The 24,230-nt window shown below is 44.2% G+C and overlaps 1 protein-coding gene across 1 annotated transcript in view; it reads left to right on the plus strand.

Annotated features, from left to right (window-relative positions):
• Nucleotides 1-24,230, plus strand: part of syne2b (spectrin repeat containing, nuclear envelope 2b) — a 109,176-nt gene that overhangs the window by 54,135 nt on the left and 30,811 nt on the right. The window contains 28 exon segments of the mRNA XM_029426837.1: nt 60-1,934; nt 2,667-2,915; nt 3,096-3,251; nt 3,560-3,801; nt 4,273-6,334; nt 6,686-7,020; nt 7,208-7,352; nt 7,497-7,697; nt 7,926-8,185; nt 8,658-8,817; nt 10,824-10,979; nt 11,360-11,500; nt 11,699-11,875; nt 12,226-12,363; nt 12,625-12,810; nt 12,931-13,044; nt 13,246-13,398; nt 13,474-13,590; nt 14,257-14,388; nt 15,441-15,572; nt 16,215-16,277; nt 17,102-17,269; nt 20,357-20,521; nt 22,070-22,252; nt 22,699-22,821; nt 23,043-23,143; nt 23,398-23,509; nt 23,893-24,027. Coding sequence (XP_029282697.1) covers nt 60-1,934; nt 2,667-2,915; nt 3,096-3,251; nt 3,560-3,801; nt 4,273-6,334; nt 6,686-7,020; nt 7,208-7,352; nt 7,497-7,697; nt 7,926-8,185; nt 8,658-8,817; nt 10,824-10,979; nt 11,360-11,500; nt 11,699-11,875; nt 12,226-12,363; nt 12,625-12,810; nt 12,931-13,044; nt 13,246-13,398; nt 13,474-13,590; nt 14,257-14,388; nt 15,441-15,572; nt 16,215-16,277; nt 17,102-17,269; nt 20,357-20,521; nt 22,070-22,252; nt 22,699-22,821; nt 23,043-23,143; nt 23,398-23,509; nt 23,893-24,027 — 8,181 coding nt within the window.

Consider the following 24,230-nt stretch of genomic DNA (forward strand, 5'->3'; position numbering starts at 1 on the left):
GGGACTGAAATGCACATTTTACAGCCAGGTACACAGGCCACTATAAAGGAGCATGAAATCACATGCCTGTTACAATGGCAAAAACGGCAAAGATTGATAAAGATCAAACAAGTACTCAGGGCAAAAAAGTGCCAGAAAACAAAGACCTGACTTCAACTGATGTTCAGCCAGAAAAGGCTGCAGTCAAGATGACCATGGCCGAACTGAAGACCAAGGAAAAACCCAAAGAGGTCAAGGATCATGACGGGCAAGAAGTGCATGCTAAAGTGTCTGCAAAGGACGTGCAGGATGCACCTCAGGGCCTGGATGAAAAGTCTGTTAGTATGGCGAAAATCCGCGAAGGGACTGAAATGCGCATTTTACAACCAGGTACACAGGCCACTATAAAGGAGCATGAAATCACATCTGTTACAATGGCAAAAACAGCAAGGATTGATAAAGATCAAACGCGTATTCTGGGGGAAAAAGGGCGAGAAAACAAAGACCTGACTCCAGCTGATGTTCAGCCAGAAAAGGCTGCAGTCAAGATGACCATGGCCGAACTGAAGACCAAGGAAAAACCCAAAGAGGTCAAGGATCATGATGGGCAAGAAGTGCATGCTAAAGTGTCTGCAAAGGACGTGCAGGATGCACCTCAGGGCCTGGATGAAAAGTCTGTTAGTATGGCGAAAATCCGCGAAGGGACTGAAATGTGCATTTTACAGCCAGGTACACAGGCCACTATAAAGGAGCATGAAATCACATCTGTTACAATGGCAAAGATTGATAAAGATCAAACAAGTACGCAGGGCAAAAAAGTGCCAGAAAACAAAGACCTGACTTCAACTGATGTTCAGCCAGAAAAGACTGCAGTCAAGATGACCATGGCCGAACTGAAGACCAAGGAAAAACCCAAAGAGGTCAAGGATCATGACGGGCAAGAAGTGCATGCTAAAGTGTCTGCAAAGGACGTGCAGGATGCACCTCAGGGCCTGGATGAAAAGTCTGTTAGTATGGAGAAAATCCGCGAAGGGACTGAAATGCGCATTTTACAACCAGGTACACAGGCCACTATAAAGGAGCATGAAATCACATCTGTTACAATGGCAAAAACAGCAAGGATTGATAAAGATCAAACGCGTATTCTGGGGGAAAAAGGGCGAGAAAACAAAGACCTGACTCCAGCTGATGTTCAGCCAGAAAAGGCTGCAGTCAAGATGACCATGGCCGAACTGAAGACCAAGGAAAAACCCAAAGAGGTCAAGGATCATGATGGGCAAGAAGTGCATGCTAAAGTGTCTGCAAAGGACGTGCAGGATGCACCTCAGGGCCTGGATGAAAAGTCTGTTAGTATGGCGAAAATCCGCGAAGGGACTGAAATGTGCATTTTACAGCCAGGTACACAGGCCACTATAAAGGAGCATGAAATCACATCTGTTACAATGGCAAAAACGGCAAAGATTGATAAAGATCAAACAAGTACGCAGGGCAAAAAAGTGCCAGAAAACAAAGACCTGACTTCAACTGATGTTCAGCCAGAAAAGACTGCAGTCAAGATGACCATGGCCGAACTGAAGACCAAGGAAAAACCCAAAGAGGTCGAGGATCATGACTTGCAAGAAGTGCATGCTAAAGTGTCTGCAAAGGACGTGCAGGACGCACCTCAGGGCCTGGATGAAAAGTCTGTTAAGTCTTCAGTTAAGATGACCAGGATAGAAGTAAGAGAAAGCTTTACCGAATCCCTATCTGAAACCAGTGTAGTCCCTAGCGCCCTAATGGAGAGACAAACAGCAGATGCAAAGGAAAATAATAAGGAAGAACAGAAGGAGGGGAAGAAGAGGACAACACAGGAAGAGGAAAGGGAAAAGATGGTCAAGGCAGAAATTCAAAATGTTCCACCCCCAATGGCCACAACCACTGCTGTAGTGAAGCCTCTAAGAATGGATGCGCTACAGGTAAGACATGGGGGGCACTCATCTGCAGACAGTTACATACGATATGATAAAATTACTCTTTGGACTACTAACATTGAGGCTACTATATTTATTTAGTTTGTTGTTGGCACAGTTTGTAGTTAATAACTTTCCAAGGAATCAATATATGTATTTCTAGTAAAATTCACTGAACTAACTCACTGATGTTATATGTCCATCATATCTGTGCTGTTTAATAGCACATGCATCTCCACTGTTTTACCAAACCAAGCTAATTGTATCAAAGAAATGAACAACCCATTCTATTCGTCAATTTTCTTTCTTCTGCCCTTCGGGAAACGTCAGTTTAGCAAAGCAGAATACCATTGTAACTACAATAGCAGATAATATTACACATTCAAAGTTGAGTAGATAGAGAGAGAGTGTGAGTGCTGCAGGGAAGTTATATTTTGTAAACCCCCTATTATGCTCAGTCTCTTGCATATACTTGTTGGCACTTGCACCATCATTATATAGAGGTGCAGTGATGTCTGATCAATGTACCTTTAGAGCTTCTCTAAAAGCGTGAAAGTTTTACGTTTTAAGATTTTTACTTTACATTTAGGGCTGTACAAGTGGCATTTGCAGCTACAGCTATTTGCCTTACATGCAAAGCAACACATGTATGCTTGAGACATTTACACCTGTGCTACCATGGTATCACTGTCTTTTTCCTGCATTAATACTGCTGTTTTGTGTCCACAATGGGTGCAGGTGTACAAGGCTGACAAGTTATCACTCGCATCACTGCAGGCAGTTCAGAAATCTTCAACTGGTGTTCTCTTGAGTGAGGTAACCCTGGTGGGAGGATTGTCCTCTGGGGAAAACAAAGCTCAAGCAGATGCAAGGTCTGCGAAGACTGAGAAACCTGTTCTGAAGATACCAGAAGGATCTGCCATGAGGAACATCTTCACAGGAATACAGCTACTCTCAGGGACAGGACCCAACAGTCAACTCTCTGAGGTATCATACTTACCGTGTTTAATTAATAGTTAGAAATTGTCAATATCTACATATAAGGGCTTTAAGTACAAGTGATATTTTATAAGAATACTGGCGTGATGTGTATTTACTCTCAGCATTGCTGATTTGAATCAAATTGTTTTTTGAGACTCTCGCTCTGATATGTTTCTGTTTCTTAAGGGTAAACCACTGGAAAGTGCTCCAGAGGCTCTGATTACATCCACCAGTGATCTGGAGAACCATCTAAGCAGGCTGGTGTCTAAAGTCCTGAGCTGCAAGAACTACCCAGCTGAGCTCAGCCCTACTGCAATGGCCCAGCAGCTGAAAAAGGCTCAGGTGTGATTTCAAATTGACAGGCTGCATGACTCACTAGAGAGATTTATGGAGACAGATTTGTAGATACAAGTGGAGTTGGAAAGCATGTGCCAAAGTACCTTCTGAATTTGGCATCTCTAATGCTTATCTGTAAAAAGTACACATTTGTCAAGATAATTGTGCAATAGACCTTTACGATTGTAACCATTGAAATGAATCACTCATCTTCTACTTGTGTTTAGTAGTAATCAGATAAACAATAAACATAATATATGCATTAAAAGTACAGGCTTTGAATAATTGTGTTCACGTTCGCTTGCTGACTACAGGAGTGCCGCGACACTGCCCAAGCACAAGTGTCATTGCTCTCTCAGTTGAGAGCAGCTGATGCTGAGAACAAGGATGCTCTGGAGCATGTGGAGGACCAGTGGAGCACTGCTGTTCACGATGCATCTGCTGTCATCCAGAGTAAAGACGCACAGCTGCAGCTGGTCAATGATTATTGCAGACAGACCCAAGCAGCCAAGACCACGCTGGAGAGACTGACAACAGAACTGGAGGCTGTCAGAAAGTGAGTTACTTGTATACAATAAGAATATACAATATGTTGCATTATTAATTATAAATATACTGTACAGTGGCTCAACTACCTATAAATCTTTGTTATCATTTTTCAGGTTCTCATTACTCTAGAATATATAGTTTGAAGCTTACACATTTTATGTAATTGAAATAGTGTTTGAGATACTTTCTTTGATAAAAAATGTTTAGCATCCCCATTAGCTTAATCAAAACAGTGGCTATTCTTCCTAGCAGACAACATGAAATCACATTCTTACACCAACTCGCAACAAACAAGACCATACAAAGTGAAACTCGAAACCAAGGAGGGCGGGAGTTTTAAAGCTTTCTAAAGCAATTTCTTTTTTTAATTAACATTGAATGTAATGTACATCTCAACACTCCCTCTTATATTTTATGCAATCTGTAACATTGTAAATGCCAGGCACATGATTCAAAGACGTGACTGCTTTTCTTTCAGGTCCCCAGAGGAGAGCAGCTCCAAGGAGACAGCGCGACTCTGCGCCTTACAGAGAAGTATGGAGGAGAACAGAACAGTACTTGGCGAGTTGCTCGTGACTCAGACCAAGTTGTGCCCCCACCTCAGCTGGTCTGATCGAGCAACCGCACAGACTGAGCAGAAGAACATACAAGAGAATTGGAGAGGCCTGGAAAGAGCTGTGGAGAGGAACTTGTATCACACAAATGTCCATTCTCACGACACCAGCAGCCTTCTGTCTGCGATATCAGGTCTTCAGGAATGTTTGCAGACAATCGACAAAGACCTTGAGCCCAAGTCTCCTTCAGTTACTCAGTGGAACTGCAAGAAGGCTCAGCAGCTGATGTCTGCAAATGCTGAGGTTAAAGCTGCCCAGCAGAAATACCTTTATTTGCAGCAGCTGTCAGAGGCGCTACTCCCCAGCTCACAGAGGGAGAAGGATACGACAGAGATACAGCAGGGGCTTCAGAGGGTCCAAGACCAACTTTGCCACACAGAGGAACTAGTGTCCACTCAAACTCAGAACAGCAGCAACCCCATCATGGAGAAAATTATCGTGGTGATGAGGGATGGCCTTTCCTGGGCGAAGCAGACAGAGAGTGACATTGAAGGCAGGAGGAGGAGGGTGGCTCTCCTCCCTGAGGAGGTGCACCGGCAGCTCAGAGATCTGAAAAAGCTGCAGTCTGAGGTCATGGCCAAACAGGGCCAACTGGAGTTGCTGGTGGAGGAGGTGACAGAGCTCCTTCCACAGCTGGACCAAGCTGAGGAGGTGCCGATGGTGCACTCCTCTCTGCAATCCCTTCAAGAACTCTCAAAGTCGACTACTGAGAAGCTAGCCAAGGCTGTGAGAGAGATGGAGTCAGGACTGCAGACCAGAGAAAAGCTGTCGGAGCAGATCGCTGACATCGACTCCTGGGTTTTGGCTCATCTCCATAGAGAGGCTTCCAGGTGTCCAGACAGTGAGCTCAGGAGACCGGCTGAACTTGACCGCAGAGTTCGTCAGATCCAAGAGACCCTGGGTGAGGCTGAGAAGCAGGCTGCTGTCTGTGAGGCTCTTTTAATGAAGAGTAAAGACATTGCCACTGAGCTCAACATCACAGAGAACTGTCAGCTTTTTGATAAGCTAACCAACCTCCAGGAGGACACCAGAGCCATCAGCAGCCACGAGAAGGCCATCAAAAAGGAGCTGGAAGAACTCACCCAGAATGTAGATTTGAGCAAGAAGAACCTGGTCACCATTGAAACAAGCCTGAGGCAGATGTTAGTAGATCTGAGTAGACACAGGTTCCCCATCACGAGCGAGTCCCTGCAAGCTTTGGAGCCTTTCAAACACGTGATTTTGGAGCACAAGTCCCAGGTTGACCTTCTGCAACCGTGGATTCCCCAGGAAAAGACAAGGGTACTGTACTCTGTCATTTCTGAACTTCTCAGCAAAATGGTCACCCTGGAATTGAAAGCCAAAGGTCATGAGAAATACCTGAACCAGAGGCAGTGTGTGGAGGACCTCAGGGAGAGCGTTCAGGAGCAAGTCGGTCACACCAAAGACGACAGCAGGGCGCTGGAGGACAAGTACAAAGTCTGTCAGACCCTCCTCATACAGCTTCCTCTCATAAAGTATATGTCTGAGGAGGCAGGCACTAAACTCCAGATGATCTCCGCTGACCTTTACCCCTCGCAGCTGAGCACAGAGCGACAGAGACTGAAAGAAAACAATGGGAGCCTTAACGACTTGGAGAGGACGCTCTACAACAACCTCAGCATCATCGAGTGGAACCTGCTGAAGGAACTGGACCTCGACTCAGAGAAGGCAGCCACGAAGGCCTTCCTCGGGAAGACCCAGCAGGAGCTCCAGGCAGACCCCATGTTGGAGCCAAATGAAACTGTAATTAACAACGAATACCAAAGAGTCATATCATTGAAAAAGACTGTAGAGTCAAGAATGAGAGCGCTGGAAGTCCTTGAGCAAAAGAAAGGAAACGGAAATGGATCCCAAGATGTGATGGACTTGAAGAGTTTGGTCCTCAGTGAATGTGACTCACAAATGGCAAGTCACATTGTTGTTGTTTGTTTATTATTCTGTTTCTGACAACTTACAGTGTCTTACATTATTTTAACCCTCATCATAAAGTGAAACCCACCCATCCTACAACCGTAACTTGTTTCAAGATCATTTAGGCCACGTCAAAGCTACAAATCTTGATGAAGGTGTGTCAGAGACAAAAGGAAATCTAGTTTTTTAAGTAAAGCAGGTGATGTAGGTGATGTGTCAGCACGGCTAGAACATGTTTGGTCGGGAACAATCAGACCTAAACCACTCATTTGTAAGAGAACTGATTGGAATGATATTGCCTTAATATGATTAAGTAGTTAAGAAATTGTGTTTATTATATTTTAGGAGAACATCTCCCAGGCCAAGGTGTCCCTGAGAGGCTACACATGTGCTGTTACACAAGCAGCACAATTTTTGAGGGACATCGAGGTCACCCTGCTGCCCCAGCAGGGCTCTGCTGGACTCTGCTCTGAAAGGCTGGAGGAGACCCAGAAGGCTTTGGCCTCGCTAACGCAGCAGTTTCAGGTCCACGTGGAGAAGCTCCAGAACCAGGTTGACCTCCATCCTTACCTGTCCGCCCAGAAGTTGGAGCAGCTCCAGGAGAATATTCTGAGCCAGCTCCTGGTGAGGATGTCCACTCTCCAGGCACAGGGCCACATACGACTGGAGTGTCTCAACAGGTAACGGGCCGATTTCTCAACTTCTCGTAAAAGTCTGAAATATTCAATAAAAACACATGTTGCCTGGAAAACACTACAAGACTTACAATAGACATTATACTACACAGTCGCAGCTTTTGTTGCATGTGAGTAGAAGTAATATCTTCTTCTTATTAGACATTAACAGATCACAAATTCTGTCTTTCAGTTGTGTAGAACATCACAGAGAATACACCAAGAGCCAAGATGAAATCCTCCAGAGTGTGAAGAGCGCAGAGAACCACCTCTCACAGTTCACCCGTCATAAGGTCACCTGTCTCGCTGACTGCACTGACCAGCAAACCAGACTTGGAGTACGTATGGGAATTATCCTCTTTGAGGTTTTCTGCTCCGGGGACCTGTATTTTTTCTCCACCTTGTTACAGTTTAAAGTAAAAGTTATGTTAGAAAGTGAGAACAATAAGCATTCAGGAATTCTTATCGACTCTCCTGTGCAGGTTCTGTCTGAGGAGGTGGAGTTCCTGCAGAGGCGTCTGGAGGAGCTGAAGGAGTGGTGCCCAGAGCAGAGCTGCCATGGAGGCAGGTTGGCCACCGTAGCTGCGGTCTGGAAACGCATATCAAGACTACGTCGCTGCACACGAGAGCTGACGACTCGCAGTAAACAGAGGATCACAGAATGGAGCGAAATCACCAACAGCGTAAGTAAAAGTGAAGTACAGGAAAATATCAGGGAGGAAGAAGATGTTTTTTAAGCAGCGACTGATGATGATGAATATTCAGTAAGAGCAGTGTGCTGTTTTTCCATCAAATCACATTTCAATTCAGAATTTTATCTCATAAATGCCACTGCATATTCATTTTACATTACTCTGTGTGCGCATATTACTATGAAGTATTATTAAGACTGTGTGCCTGCCCCTCTTCAGGTGGAGAAGACCACCGCTCTCCTGGAGCAGGTGGAGGCGGAGCATCCTGATGGCTCCCGGATGAAGGCCTCCACGGAGGACCTTCAGGACCTGTTGCAGTCCTGGGAACAGTACCAGGACAGACTGGACTGCGAACATCGAGCCCTGTCCGCACTAGAACTGCGCACTGCCAGGCTGCTGGGCGTCCCCGCCCACCTGGAGCAGGCTCCCGCAGCTCCGCTCTGCCAGCAGCTGCAAGCGATGCAGGGTCGATACGTCGGGTAAGATGGTGTTTGAGCTGCACTTCATAACTTTATTTACGTTAATATGGCTGAAGACTTCAGCCCAACAGTCGCTGCACAGATGCTTGTCTTATAAACCTCCCAGTGCTCTTTTGTTTATGTATAAATTAACTCCATTCATAATGATAATGACTCTTGTAAAATTGAAATCAAGGCAATTTCTTTTATTTCCAAGACAAAACAAAAAACTCAATTACCCATAAGCCCCGTCACGCCAGAATAAGCAATCCGAGGAAAGTGGGTCAGACATGGACTGCAGGGCCTCTGAGGTTGTGCAGTATTTAAATACATTTAGACCGGCAGTACTTTAACTGCCATGACGCTCTGTGCTTTGAATTTAATCGTGGATTTTATTCTCAACGCAAACTTTCATGGATCTAAGGTAAGAGGCTACAAAGTTGTTCAATTATTGTTTGAATTGTCTGACGTATGTGTTTGTGTGTTTGCACAGTGTGAAGCAGAGGAGCAGGGAGGGTTTGAAGGCAGCCAGGAGGGAACTGCAGGAGAGAGAGAAGGTTTGTGAGGAGATGCAGGGCGTCCGGGTGTGGCTGGAGGCTGCAGATGGTCTTCTGTCAGAGATGCAGCAGAGCAGAAGCACGGAGGAGCTTCAGGTGGGACTTCCTCTTTGTACTTGTAACATAATCGTTCCTTCCATGTGGTGGGTGTGTTCATACATTCTATAACATCACTGTTGAACCACTTCATTCATGTTATGCTACCGTGCTAATAACTAATACCAGTACATTGCAACAAGATGTTCAATTAGCTCTGCACTAGTCTTGGCAAAAAAAACATAGGACATGATTTATAGAGCATGACGCTGTACCAAAATAAAATAGTACATTTTAAAAGCGTTTCTCAATAAGCAAGCGGACCCTCTGAAGAACCTCCAGATCTCACAGAGGTCCTTCCTCTAAACAACACATCAGCGTGCGCTCAGAGGTCAAGTGTCGCTCCCTCCAGCCAGAAAATAATGAGTCTCTAATGAGAGAGAACAGTTTCATCATCTGATCTGAAAACAATGATGCATTTGTACTCACTCTAACAACATTATAGCTCAGTGCTATTTTTATAAACTGCACATGAAACACACTTGTTGTAACATTCAGCGACCGCTACACACTGCATCATAACGCATTATAAACATTATGATACGGTGGGTAGTCTGTGTCAAAACTGTGTTTGTGTTTATGAATGAAGCTCAACTACTGTAAGTAAATGACACGTTTTCAATAGGTTGTGGTCTCAATAATTACGTTGAATATGTGAAAAGACGGTTAAAAATCCTTTTTCAATTCACCACGCTCCTCCGATCTGTCGAGCTAAAGCTTTTAGAAGTTATGAGAAAGAGGCTGTTGACAGTTTGGCGCATCGGTCCAGCAAATATGAAACGTCTGAATCTAACGGTTGGCTTGGCCTCCGGCCCGGTCGCTGTTCAGTGGTGTTTGGTGTTCACTGTGAACCCACCAACCCGCAGAATCACTCTGCCCTTTGTCCCGAAACCTGAACAGAGGCCAACATCTCCCCATCCAGCTTTCTATCAAAACACACACACACACACACACACACACACACACACACACACACACACACACACACACACACACACACACACACCCCCTCACCCCTCCTCTTGTACCAGACACCTTTTGTTCAGTGTTGTAAGTGGATCTTCCAGGTGGCCTTTGTAGCCAAGTCATTCCATGCACACATACACATTTCTCATACTTTAGGGCACACATGGACATAATATAATCTGTAGTCCTTAACCTCATTGTAAATCTAATCGTAACCAAGTCTTAACCCGAAAACAGCCCTTTCAAGAAGTGAGGACCTGTCCTCAGTTTACAGAAATGTCCTCATCTTCCTAGAATGCAAAGACTTTCTTAAAATGTCCTGACTTTCATGTTGTGTACATACTTTCCTAAAATGTACAGACTTTTGTCGTCCTAACGTCTCCATTTCCTAAAACGCAAAATGGTCCTCACACAGACAGACATACAAGAACACACACACACACACACACGCATATTCACTCACACACTTTGCACTCAGCATGTCCCGCTCTCTCATGCAAAAAGAAACGTCTCCCCATACCCTCTCTTCCTCCCATTCTTTGTATCACACACACACACACACACACACACACACACACACACACACGCGGGTGCTCTGTTTCCCATAGTGATAACGAGATGCACCTCCCTCTTCAGCAGAGCATCGGACGTATTCAGACCCAGGTAGTCTCATCTGTACTCTCTTGCACATTTGAACAGGTTTTTGTATTTAATGCAGGATGTTATTGTGAGGTAGAATCTTGTTGAGGTGAAGTCCGTTCACTTTTACCTATTGTGGAATTGAAGAACTTTGAAGAGGTAGACTGTGTGTGATGAAAGCAGCACAGGAGAGAGCTGACAAGCAGTCTGTTCAGTGAGAGATGTAGATAAGAACAATGTCTGCGTCCTTTTATTCTGAAAGACTGCAAGATAACATACAATTTACACCCTTTGTGACATAAATGTTGCCGATGTTGTTGCTTAAAGGAAAGTGGATTTGTTTTTCATGTTGTCCCTTAACAACGCCGATTGATCGACACAACTCTCGTCTCTTTCTGTAGGAGGTTCACAGCCAGCTGTGTAACCAGAAGGCTTTGCTGCAGCGCATCATGGAGAGCCTGAAGATGAAATACTCCGACATGTGCACTCGGGTCCCGGTGGAGATCGAAGGCCAGCTGCAGGAGGTCACACAATCGCTGCAGCAAGTAGAAGTAAAGGTACACGAGGCTTTGATTGTATCATAAGTGATGGAAATCTGAAGAATTCATTTTGTTTTTTTTAGCAATGAACACGATGAACCACAGAAAACAAAGTATGGAAAAGTAAAGTAGTTGGATTACATCTGTCTACGGCTCCAAAATGATTAAAGTAAAAGAATAATAAAGAAGGAAATAGCCTGGCGTCTAGATTACATACGGACACTGTTCATAACGCTGGACACACAATAAACTAACCAGTAACACACTCTTGCATTTTTAATTGTTTAGACAAGAAGAAAAAGATCGATAATTAAATGTTTGGGGCAAAAACAAACCCCAGAGTTTTCTAGATCTTTGCTTTACTGTATGTTGATGTTTGTACTTGATTGATCTGTCAGGTGGGAGAGGCGGTGGAGAAGAGCGGTCCCGTCCACAGGCTCGGGGCAAAGATGTCTGAGATCCAGGCCGGCCTGATGTCGGTTCAGAAAAGACTTGAACAGAGAAGCCCCAACGTGACTCAAGCAAAGTTCACTCAGAAGGTGCGTAGTGGACCTGACTCTGAAGTCTGTTTTATCACAGACACTAGATTAAAACTAAGAAATGTAATGCTGTTTAAAAACTAGAAGTCAAGGCGATGTATTAATTGTGTTTTGGTTATAATGTCCGCCGTACATGGAGCACAATGTCCTGACTGAATAAATCAGTAACTTTCTGTATGATTGTGCGTCTGTGCTCAGCGTGTGTGGGATGAGTTGGACGTGTGGCACTCGTGTCTGGCGGCGCTGGAGGTGGACATGCAGGACCTGGAGAAGCCACAGGAGGCGCTAACGCTCACTGAGAGACTTGTGGAGGTGCAGCAGCTCCACTCCAACCTGGCCAAACAGGCGGAGCAGAGGACAACCCTCATCAGCAAGGTCAGAAGGACTTCATATCCCTCCAGTCTGCTTGTTCACATGTGAAACTGCCAGTGTGTCATAATTATAAGCTGCTGTGTCTCCAGGTTTGTTTGGTGACAACAAATGTGTAATTCACGCAACCTAGAACTGACAAACATCTGATAGTCAGCACTCGTTAGGAAACATTAATAATGCAAACATCCCTTTGTTGTGTCATTTATGTGCTGTGATTAATCATGTCTGACTCAGAAGGTGCTCTTTCCAATTAAACCTCCAAGTTAGTGAGTGTAAGTGTGTCAGAGCTTTTCACACACAGTTGGTTTCTTGTTTAAGGTTCTAAACAAATCTTTGTTTGTGATTCTGGTCAGATCCCAACGTGGCTTCAGCAACATCAGGAGATGATCAGCAGCTCTAACAGCTGGAGGGTTGAGGCCAAGTCGTGGCTCGCCACCCCCTGCACCTACACCACGGCTAAATGTCTGAGCAGCCATGTTCACACTCTGCAGGTTGGTGCACCGACCTGTGGTCTGACCTTTCTACACTTTCTACAGAACTTTATGTATTTCATTCATGGATCGATCACTGAGCGGGCCCTCCTGGTCTTCACCTGGGAAGAGACAGACTGAACACAAAGAAACACAAAAATAACTGCAAAGAGATCCAAAACAAAAACAATATTACAAAGTGACACAAAACAAGTAAAGAATCCAGGGTCTCATAATCCAACATGTTTACCAACACACGTTCCTGTCTGTCTTGTGTTGCAGATGGTGTTGGATGACTCGGCACAGATCCGAACGACTCTGCAGGGCTTCAGCTCGGTCTTGAACGAAATGTCGCAGGTTTGCGACGTCACAACTCTCCAGGAACAACTGGTCGAAACCGATCAGCAAGTGGCCACCGTGCAAGACGGCTTCACTGTTCCTCTGTCTCACCTGGGCCACGCTGCTGACGTGAGACTCGCATCACAACTCTTTCGACAGATGTTACCTCATATGTTGCTCCCCCATCTGCTCATGTACGTATCTGTGTTGTAACTGGTGACATATATTGTGTGATCTCTTGCTGTGTAGGAGGTGGAGGCCATTGAGACTGAAGTCAGGCGGATGGAGAGTGATGTGGCTGAGATCAAGACGGTATTATCGTCTCCAGAGACTTTCCCCAGTCCCAGAGAAGAAAGCCTCAAGGTGAGACGTGGCGAGAAAATAATGTTTTTTATAAACTACATTATGAACGTGGTGTGTTTGTTGGTGTTAGAAAAGACTGAAATCACGAGTGAATCTGATGTAGTGATAAGGGCCTCCAACAACAGTGGAGGTTTGCTTTAAGTTTCTGAAGCTCCACAGTAACACCAAAGATAATCTGTAACTCCCTTCTTGTGTGTTCAGGTTGTTGAGCAGAAGATCCTGACCATGAGGAGAACTGTAGCTGAGATCCAGAAGTGTAAACCCGGCCTCTGTCTTCCAGAGAACGCTGAAGAGACTCTGATCGTCTTTACTGTCGTGGACCAGCTCCAGACTCTGCTGCTGGAACTGGAGAAGGTCAGTCAGTCAGTCAGTCAGGTACTTAAACTAGAAGTGGCCTTCACTGAACCTTCTTCTTTCCTCTTCCTGTAGAAGATCCCTGCACTGTTCATCCAGCAGCCTCTGACTCCGGTCCAAACCAAAGCTCTGTCTCTTCAGCAGATGACCTCTGGGCCTCAACTTCTGAAATCCACTTCAGAGGATGCTGAGGTGAGTTTGATTCATTGTCCAAATGAAAAGGAAGCGTCCATCTACCTATGCACGAGAGGCTCCCCAACGTTACAGCTCAGCCGAGGAGGCTAGTGATGTTTACATCTCGCGCCCTCACAATCACAAACCTCTCTTCCATGAGTAGACGCACGCTTCCTTCTGCGCTGTGATACGGTAGTGAAAAGATATTCCTAATGGAAATGGCTCATAGCAAGGTCTGTGGATTATCTTCAGTAACATTTCTGGAAAGAGACATTGCTGTTGAGTTCTTCAAATGTATTTATTTGGCACTTTGAGCATCACAAGCCGTCTTGTTACATTATATTTGAGAGAAGACCGACATCTCCAACACTCAGCAACTCGCACCAAAACTATCTCGATTGATAAATAGCTCTGAAGCTAAATATGTATTTCTGATTTTGGGCTAAACTATTCCTTTAAATGTTGTCTGTTTGAGGAGTTTAAAATCTTTGACTTTGTTAACTACTTAAAAAGCTCTTTCAGTCGTATCCAAAGTGTTGTACAGAGACTGCGACAGTAGTTAAAGTACATTGTTTAGGTGACTTAAAATCCTATATTGCCGAAATGATGTGAAGATTAGTCATCGTGTGTAAAAACAAGAGATAATCAATTATTTAAAAAACTGTAATTTGTGCTGTTTTTCAGAAGGAAGACAAAGAAAAGGGTCACATCCGAATTGTCCACGTTAAAGAGGACGTTCTGCAGCAGTCTGGAGCGTCGCTGCAGACTGTGGAGCAGTCCTCGCCTGAACAGAGACAGTCCCCTGAATGGACTCAGGTAAGGAAGCCAGGGAGCCTTCCGCCTGCTTTATGTTGTTCAGCACAGGAAGGTGCTGTAGATTATTTACTTACTTTTAAATACTAAAAGAAACAACCAAACTGATGTTTTGAACACTGTCTTTACATCCTCTGAACTACATGAACTTAATGTCAGTGGGTAGTAGGAGCTGGGTTTTGGGTTGTGGGTTTTGGGTTTTGGTTGTAGAATGATTGGTACTAACATGTCTGCTAACTAAAGCCTCCGTGTGTTTTTAACAAAGTTGTTTAACATTTTGCAAGTGTTGTGTTTTTTTCCCTGCATGCTTAATACTTATGTTTCTATTGCAAATTATTATGAGTACACTGTTAAAAGTGCAGACAGGGGACATTGAGCTGAAGTTTGGGGTTTGCTCTGCAGGAAGACGAGAGTGAGATTCTAGCGGCGATCCCAGATTTTCAAATATGTCAGGATGAATTTAGATCATAATTATTCAAATATATTACAATATTTGAATTTGACATAATGTTATTAAATAAACCATTGAACTTAAATTGTATTTATTTTTCTTCAGTGTTAAGAAATCTTGATCTGCATTAACCAAAAGCATATTATTTTATTTTTCCAAAGCTTTTTCTTTTTACCCAATTTCATTGAAATCAGTGGACAAGTTTGGGACATATATATATATATATATATATATATTATATATATATATATATATATATATATATATATATATATATATATATATATATATATATATATATATATATAGCGCTCTCTTCAAGTCTTCCCGTGCAATTGTGAAAGTGAAACGTAGCTTCTGCCATACTCCGATCTGCAGCTCCTCCTGTCGTAATTATAATCTTTATGCCAGAGAGGAAAGACAATAACACGCTTCAAAACATACATTAAAGCTGGTTTTAGTGTAAAAGAAAACAATGATGAGCGTCAGCAGCCGAGGGTCCAGCTTGCAGCTCAGTGTCCCAGGTGCACTTTTGCAGTGCACCTCCCCCCCCCCCCCCCCCCCCCGTGTGACTTTCCACATTAGCGTGTTTCCGTGTCAGCAGAGGGAGCATCAAGGAGTGCTCCAGGCTGAAGAAGCCAGGGAGAGAGAAGGGAGTGAGGAGCAGAGAGTGGAAGAAGGTGGAGCAGGTGTTTTATGGTGGCTCTGGGATGCTTTCCTGGCTGCTTCGCCAGAGGTAAAGAAGATCGATAGGATAGAGCCGCAGTGGAAAATCATTTCATCCATTTTTTCTCTGTCCTTTTGGTCATCTCTCTTTTTTCCCCTGGAGTTCTTTGCGACCCAAGGTCAAATATTTACAATGTACAAGGTAATGAGTTTTAGAACAAATTAAAGGCAAATATCTAAAGCTAACTAATTATTTTAGGTTGATAATACACCTGAGACCAAATGGCCCAAATCCCAACAATCTATTTCCAATTAAAGCATTTTCTTTGGCTATATGACAAAGATCTGACCTTTTTTTTGACCTGGGTCACTCTGTTCTCCACGTCACTGCTGGCCTTGAGCTCCTTCACCTCTGCTACCATCTCCCTACTTATCATATCAGCTGCTTCCACAAACCCTCTCCTCATCCCTAATACTTCTCTTCAATTCCTTCTTCTCTACTTCAACCTCCCTGCACATGTGTTTCTGGATTTTGTTCTGCCTCTAGAGAGCAGTGTTGAACAGCATTTGTAGTCTGTGTGACATCACTGTAGATGAATTCATTCTGTTTTCTCGTCAAATGTTACAAACATTGTTCTCTCTTTCAGCCTTTCAACATGTTGGTTTGGTTGTTCGATAGATTTTTTTAAACGTGTGTCCTTGTTGGTGTTAGGTACCTTTGGGTATCCCAGATGAGTCTGAAGGTTCCACTGATCAGAGCAGAGAAGACAGACAGGTAACTCAACTCTCAACACTGTCCAACATCCTCATTGGCTCCTATTGAAATGGTTCATTCTCTGGGTTTTTTTAATAGGATAAGTCTCTATTTTCATATTGGCAACAAATCAAAAGACCAAAACCAACAATGACTTGATCCTAATAACAAGTCTATCCTCTGTATCCAAACCTGAGATTCCATAAAGCTCCAAAAAGAACATCCATGTGTGCTGTAAAAGGGGAAACCTTTTATGTGGATGTCCAATCAGTGTAGTGGATTGAAGAAGTACATTCCTCAGTGCGTGCTATGTTGTTCTTCCTGCATCCAGCGCCGTCAGTGGAAGTCACCGTGACGTAGTTGGATGCGAGGAAGAACTACAGGCTATTTCACTTTGGGTTTCTAGTCTCAGCCTCCAGGAGGCGCAAGTACTCTAGAAGCCTCTGAAAAACAGAACTTCCTACGTCTGTTGTCAGTTCCATTGTGTAAATAAAGTTTTAAACCAAACAAAACAGAACTTCCTTGTTCTCTTCGCTTGTATTGCAACCTAGCTACGTTTCCAACAACGAAATTGCCGTCACTAAATATGAGTACAGTGGATGTTATGTTGTTGTTCTTTGTAAGTGTTCAGTATTGAAAACCACCAATAAGAGCCATTGAATTTGTTTTACATTACAGCAGTTATACATGATAACATAAAACAAACGTGTCAATAACATTTAATATAATTCCGTAACAAAGTGTTTCAGTAACTGTGTGACTCTTAGTAACCCTGTAGACTAAATGATCCATGTGTTTAACTGACTGACCTGACTGATCTTCTAACCCTGCTCATGTTTCTTCAGGATGTTGAGCGCCCCACTGACACCCCAGAAGCAAGTTCGTCTGAAGCTTTATCAAAACCCCTCGGCACAGTCAAAACTCAGTCACTGCCTGAGAGCATGGTAAACACAACCTCCACCATAGACGTCTCCAAATCCTCCTCCGGGCCTGAGCGGAGATGTGTAATCTCTTAGATCTAGAACTTGTATTGCTAGAACTTCTCACTTCTTCTTGATCTAAAAGCATTGAATGTCCAGCTTTTTCTAGATTCCACTGCTTCTTCTAGAATCAGCCTTAGATTTACGATTATTTCTCGAATTATTTCCAATCCAAGAACTGTCATTTACTCCTAAACCAATCGGATAGCCCAGAACTTCTTCTAGAAGCCCCCTTCTGTTCAGACCTGTCATTCCTTCTAGAACCAAGCCTAGAACACAAATGTTTACAGCCCATTATAGATTTCCCAACTTCGTCTAGAGCCAACTTTAGAGCTCCTCTAGATTTTAAGACATTTAGAATCTAATAGAGGAAACTTAAGATCTCCCCGTTCTACAAGAACAAACAGTCTATAACTCCCACTTGTCCTCAACACAAGTCTAGAGACATTACAACCTATTGTAGATATACGTCTTCTAGATTGAACAATATAACTCCCAATGCATTCTAGAAGCCTAGATATCAAGGCTTTATCTTCTAGAACAAGCTCTGGACTCCTTAATTCTTCTCGACCAAAGTCTACAACCCCTTCTTCTTCTTCTTCTACACTCAGATCTAGAGCTCATTATGTCTTGTAGAGCTTTCTAGAACCAATGCTTTTGCCAAAAATCAAACCTACGCACGCCTCACGTCTTCTAGAACCGAACGTAGAGCACCTTCTTCTTGTGTCCTCTAGAATCCTTGTAGAACGAGACTTGGAACTTGCTTTTGAACCGTTTCCTCCAGAACTCTTTTGTGGAACTCATTTTTCTAAAACCAAGTCTCGAGCACCTGAACTATTGTAGCACCAAGCCTGGACCTTCAGGTTCTTCTCCAAATGTCTCAACCCTCAGTGCATTTACATGGCAAAGAATTACTGATGTCGGCTTCAAACAGTTCAGAAAGTGTGTTTACATTGGAAATATGAAGCCGTGTTTCTTTCTGCATTATGAGAAATAAAAGAGAGGACAGGACTAAGTCATTAAATCAGATCTGTGCCAAACATACTTACTGGTGTGTTTACATGGAGGACTACAGAGCTCTCCCAGCGTCCCCATGACAGTGTTATGAGTGACTGTTACTATTGTACCAAAGATGGCAGACTGATGGTGTTTAGCATGTGGTGTGGATGGTTTTTGGTCTGTAATAAGCTTTTGCATGGACCTTAATTCTGATGGTTTAATGTTTTTATAAAAGGCAGAAACAAAGTGTACTAATAGACATATGTTGTGAACCATGTTTTATAATGTATCATATAGGGAATGGTGTTTTAAAATAGTGTTTTATGCCCTTTCATTTACTATCTGAGCTAATTTAACGGCAAATGCAGAGCATATTTGTTAAAATAAACTTGCTTGCTTACGTTCATCTGCTATTTGAATTTTCATAAGCTGAACATGATAATAAATTGTTGTTTACAGAGTTGATTGATTAACTGAGTAATTATGAATTGCCCAGTCACTGCCTGGCAGCAGGAGAGTGTGGAGAAAGATTCCCGCTTTGTTATCAATCTGCATATTTACTTTCACTCTAAAGTTACCTTTTTTAAGACGACTGTTGGCCATGAAAATGCACTGGTTTGACATGATTACTGATTAACACGCTACTGTTGGCAGGTGACAACCATGTAACTCCAAATGTAACGTAATTGTACTCAAATAACAAAAGAAAATAACTTGCTCATGTGCAAGATATTTATTTTAAGGCTTATTCATCAATATAAATCTAAGAACAGTAAAAACGCCCAAGAAGGTGCAATTTTTGGAGATACAAAAGGTTTTCACCTGGAAGTAGAAATACTGAGATGTCTTACTTTACATGGCATGTGCTGTACTTGTTCATTGTTCCACTTCTGCCTTTCCATTCTGTCTACATATCCAAACAAGAGCACAAATACAAATAAACCCACTACAGTGATCGACTCCTCCGTCTCTCTTTCTCTGTGTAAGGAGCTCATGAAGGGACAGAGGGGGCTTGCATGGAGGGGGGGGGGGGGATGACCCATAGGGGTTGAAGACAAGCACAGTATATACACAGAACACACACACACACATAGAGGCCAAAGACTCATGCACATGCAGAGTGCAGCAGCAGGAGGACACTGAGGGCCTGCGTCCTGCAGCTGCCCCAGATCCAGCATGACACACAAAGCAGCATCCTCCTCCTAACCCTCTAACCGTGCAGGAGTGGATGCAGAGTTGGAACCCGGTTGCACATAAATAACTCACTGATGGACTGAGCTGAAGAAACTTACTGTTCAATTACAAGATAAGAGCATGATTATGTATTTCAAAGGCACAACTGATTAATTTGAATGGATAATTAAAGTCATTTGAAGGTACAAGTTAGTGGAAATGTTTCCTGATTTGAGACAAACTTATCGTAAAAAACAAAATGTAAGGGCTGTATATTCACTTTAAAGCTTAGTGAGTGATTAATCCTGACAAAGCAGGTTTGTTGACTCTTGGTGTTCACCTCCTGCCAAAACTCTAAGTAGTTTCCTGGCAACTGTATGTTCAGAGCTCCTTTGATGCATTGTGGGGGAAGCAGGGGTCAAAACAGTTTAAAGAATAAAAGAAATAACTTCTGATTAAACGAAATATCAGAGGGTTGACTGCTACAAACATTCACAGTTTGAAGAGGAAGCAGGGAAGTGTTTGTATTGAGTTTACTGCTGACTCAGCTCACACGGCCGTCTGGCTCAGCTCCACCCCTCCCTGTAGCCTGAGGCCTCACTTCTTTCTCCGTGTGTGTCTCTGTCATTCTCTCTCGCTCCACCTGCGATAAAAGAGTCGCTGTCACTGGAGCCCTGCCACCGCTCCAGGAAGTGGTTTCTGCCACAGGTGGGTGGAGCAGAGAGGGAAAGAAAGAGAAGAGATACTATAAGAGGGAGGGAACCAGGACTGGAAGTGGTGTGAGAATAGGAGCTACAGGTCAGAATGATCTGTTGAGATCAATATTAGAGCTACAACCTGTTCAGGTCGAGTCAACTTAAAGCTACAGTGCAGCTCTCCCCCTCCCCCTCTCTACCTGTGACCCTGGAGCAGAGAGGTTCAGCCGGGTGTGTTGTGTTTGTGTCCCAGGCCCCGGAGGAGCCCCGGACCGGGCCCCGTGAAGGTGTCCTCCATGTGTGCCTGGAGAGGGTGGGCCAGCTGGAGCTGTGGCTGCAGAAAGCCCAGAGGAGCCTGGTAGCTGCGGGTTCCTACACCATGCAGGACAGCGTAGAGCGGCAACTCCTCACCTGCCAGGTAAGCCCCGCCCACCAGGGAAGTAGGTCACTACCCAGGATGTTTCAGGGTCAAAGGATATCAGCAGTGAGTTCAAACGGGGCTAAATGACGCTGAAACAAATATAACTTTATAACTGTTTTAAAACAAAAAACTAAAGTAGCTCAATGTTAAGCTTCACGTGGGGATTTAAGTCATTCATTTTTAAAGTTTTATCAAACTCTAACCCTCAAAATTAAAGTCTCTTTCAGTCACCGGTCGAGTCACGGGACTTTCCAAACATTTCAAGTTGCATAATGTCGTTTCAGGAGCAAAATGTGACTCATCAATCATTTCCAAATTATTGCTGACTGCTTCAGATCTTTCCAAATGTCAACTCCCCACAGACGTACAGAGAATGAACTGCATGCTGAGGATGTTCTCACAGCTCAGAGGTTTAAAACGTTCCCATGTTGGTTTGATGCCGTCGCACATACGACGTGAACACAGTGTTTGTCGTGTGTGTGTGTGTGTGTGTGTGTGTGTGTGTGTGAGAACTGTCTGTATAAAGTATATCTATATGTCGGCTACTGTCAGCATCCCTGGACATCTGGAGTCTCAGTGATTTTATTACCTCTGAAGTCTGAACTCTGCTCGTCTCACTAAACATTAACTCAAAGCGTTCTTATCAACATTTTCCTGTGTTTCAGAATCCGCTGCGACTCTCACTCTCTGTAAAGGCTTTTATCTGTTGCACAGTAATGTCACCAGTTGTCTCTCTGTTGACTAAACAAGTGACTCGCAGACACTGAATGCCAGCTGCTGGTATTTGCATTGCGGGCGCAGCGAGGCTGGATGTCAGACATCAAGTGTTGTAGTTTTAACCTCCCTAACGACCAAACAAACGCATGAAAACAAGTCCGCAGCAGTGAAAGCCGAGGCCTTCGTTACTTCCAGACTAATTGTTTTATAGATTTATTTATGTTGTTGTTGCTTCCAGAAAGAAATCTTCCATCAAACCAGGAGACAAAGTGTTAACATTCATTTTAAAAAGGCATAATCGTTGGACGACCTCTTGTTTAGTTGCTTTCATATGTTCAGAGTAGTTTAATAATCACACGCTGTTGTACACATTCAGCACATTTGTGTGTTGACAACATGCATAAAATGTGAATATTAAAAGTAACAGAAGTAAAACATTAAATATTTGCACAACTCTCCCTGAATGGAAATACTGAAGTACCTCAAAGCAGTACTTAGTCACAGGCGTCATTATGGTGCGTTCATTCAAAGCTCTGTGGGGTGTTTTCCTCCCAGGCTTCCCCCCCTGCTGTCCCAGAGAGCGTAACTGGAGCCTCCATTAAAGTTTCAGAAGTTAAACACGTCACACGTCATATTTGAATGAAGCTTTGTGGGCAAACAAACAGCAACTGACGACATTTCGACGACCCAGATCAACTTAAACTTTATATTGAGCCTTCCTCCTGCAGTATTCACACCTGAATTCATTTGTACGCACCCTGCTCTGCACAGAAGTCCTTCTTCAAAGAATAAAAGATTTGACACAAGTATGTGTGTGTGAACGTATAGGAGATGTTCCTGGAGATCGAGCAGAGGGTTGCCGGCATGTCGGCTGAGCAGCAGCAGCAGCAGCAGGAGGAAGCGGCGGAGCTGCTCTCCTCCAAACTGGAGCTCCTGAAGACCAACCTGGTCTCCTTCCAGCAGCTGCTGCAGGACAGACAGGGGGAGGACAGGACCCACACAGAGACACAGGTACATGCAACCTGTACCATGTAAAGTCGTGCACGTGTGGTTTGAACAAAGTTAGTGATAATCTTTCCAACCAAACACAAAGTCACAGGATTAAAGAAGACGCTGAGGCGGGCTCTGCCATCAGCCGGGTCACATGTGGCACATCTACCTGATAATTATTAACACGTCTGCAAACAAACCCTCACAGGCTCACAAGCCTCTCCCGCTCAAACGGTTTAGTTTCATACCTGCAGATGTTGACTCTCAAATCTTCGTAAGCAAAATGCAAATGTTTGAGTAGCTGAACCTTCGTAATGTTTTATTGTTCCAGGTGTAACAGGTCAAACCTTCGAGTCCTCAGCTCTGGAGGGGAAATGATGATCACATATATTTCTTACACATCTTCAGCGTGTTGATCTTTTCCTTTCCTTCCTCCCTGTGTCTCTTCTTCACCTATTCCTCCTCAGAAGTCGGTTCCTCAGCCAGAGCTCCACCCGGAGTCTAAGTTACAGCGCAGCAACAGCGTTCAGGAGATCTTCTCCTCCCCGAGAAACAAACTGCTCAGACAGAGCAGCCTGCAGCAGCAGAAGGTACCGGCCTCTACTGACCGCTCAGGATCACTGAAGTCAATATCCATGCATCAGTGTCATGTCTTTAAATAGCATCAGCAGCTTTATTGCACCACAATGAGACACTACAACCCCTGTGAAGTCTGACATGCCTCATGTTTTACACACTCCTATCAGAGGTGGAGGTAATGGATCTTAAATAGCCGATGTGCTTACAGTACAGACGTGATGTTTGTCTGCAGGAGTTGGAGCAGGAGCTGACTGAGCAGAGAGGACTGACTCAGGCCATCGCCCTGCAGGGCAGCAGAGCTCGACTCCACAGCCAGGACGCAGAGGAGCCAGCGTAACAAACCATTACTCTCTTCTATATATTAGCATATGTGTCTCTTCTTTAAAATGTTATTATAATAAGTCATTTGGTGCTTTTTATTGAGACCCAAAATGTTAAATTAAAAAAGAGTATCTGTAACACAACAGGGAGGTTAGATTAGATTGCAATTAGATTAGTTTGCCACTTATGAGTGAGAAATACTGTGACAGGAAGCCGGATAGAGGAGATGAAGTGAGACCAGGTGTCACTGTGGTCTCTCCCTGCAGGTGGCCTCCTGCTGAGGCTGATGTGCAGGAGAGCTCTGCTCAGGAGAAGTGGGAGGGTCTTCACAGCCGGCTGCTGGCTCTGGAGGAGAGCTGGCTGCTCCCTCCCTCTGAGGTGAGCCTCCATCGTGAGAGCTGAAGTGCTTCATTATCACTTTTCAAATACAAAAGAGAAAAAGAAAAATCGTGTTCTCGCCGTGATTATCGGCTTCCATGAGCAGAAGACTCTTTGTTGTGTCTCTGGTGTGACGGAGACGCAGCGCTTCATGAGTCGAGGGTGTCTCCAACTTCTGATGTGTCTCTCTCTCTCTCTCTCTCTCTCTGTCTCTCTCTCTGTCTCTCTCTCTCTCTGTCTCTCTCTCTCTGTCTCCCCCTCTCTCTCTCTCTCCTCTCTCTCTCTCTCTCTCTCTCTCTCTCTGTCTCTCTCTCTCTCCCCCTCTCTCTCTCTCTGTCTCCCCCTCTCTCTCTCTCCGTCTCCGTCTCCCTCCCCCTCTGAAGGTGACAGACTCATCTATGAGGCGTAGTGATGGAACAGCAGGAAGCATAATTGGCACACAAACCCTGAAAGAGCTCCAAACTCACATCCTCCACCTGAGAGAGGTGGGACTCGCAGCGACGGAGCCTTTGGTTCAGGTACAGGCTCCTCATCGTGGCTGTTTATCAGAGAATACAATGTGCATGTTGGGACATGTGACCCCTGAACAGTGCTGGGACCAGAGGTTCCCAACATGCGGGTCAGGACCCCTCAAAGGGCCATGTCTTCTCGATGATGAGGGACACCATCATAAACCATTTAAGAGATTTTGGAAGATGAAGAATGTTATCTATTCCAATCT

Source organism: Cottoperca gobio, unplaced genomic scaffold (genome assembly GCF_900634415.1).
Source record: "Cottoperca gobio unplaced genomic scaffold, fCotGob3.1 fCotGob3_245arrow_ctg1, whole genome shotgun sequence".
Classification (NCBI taxonomy): domain Eukaryota; kingdom Metazoa; phylum Chordata; class Actinopteri; order Perciformes; family Bovichtidae; genus Cottoperca; species Cottoperca gobio.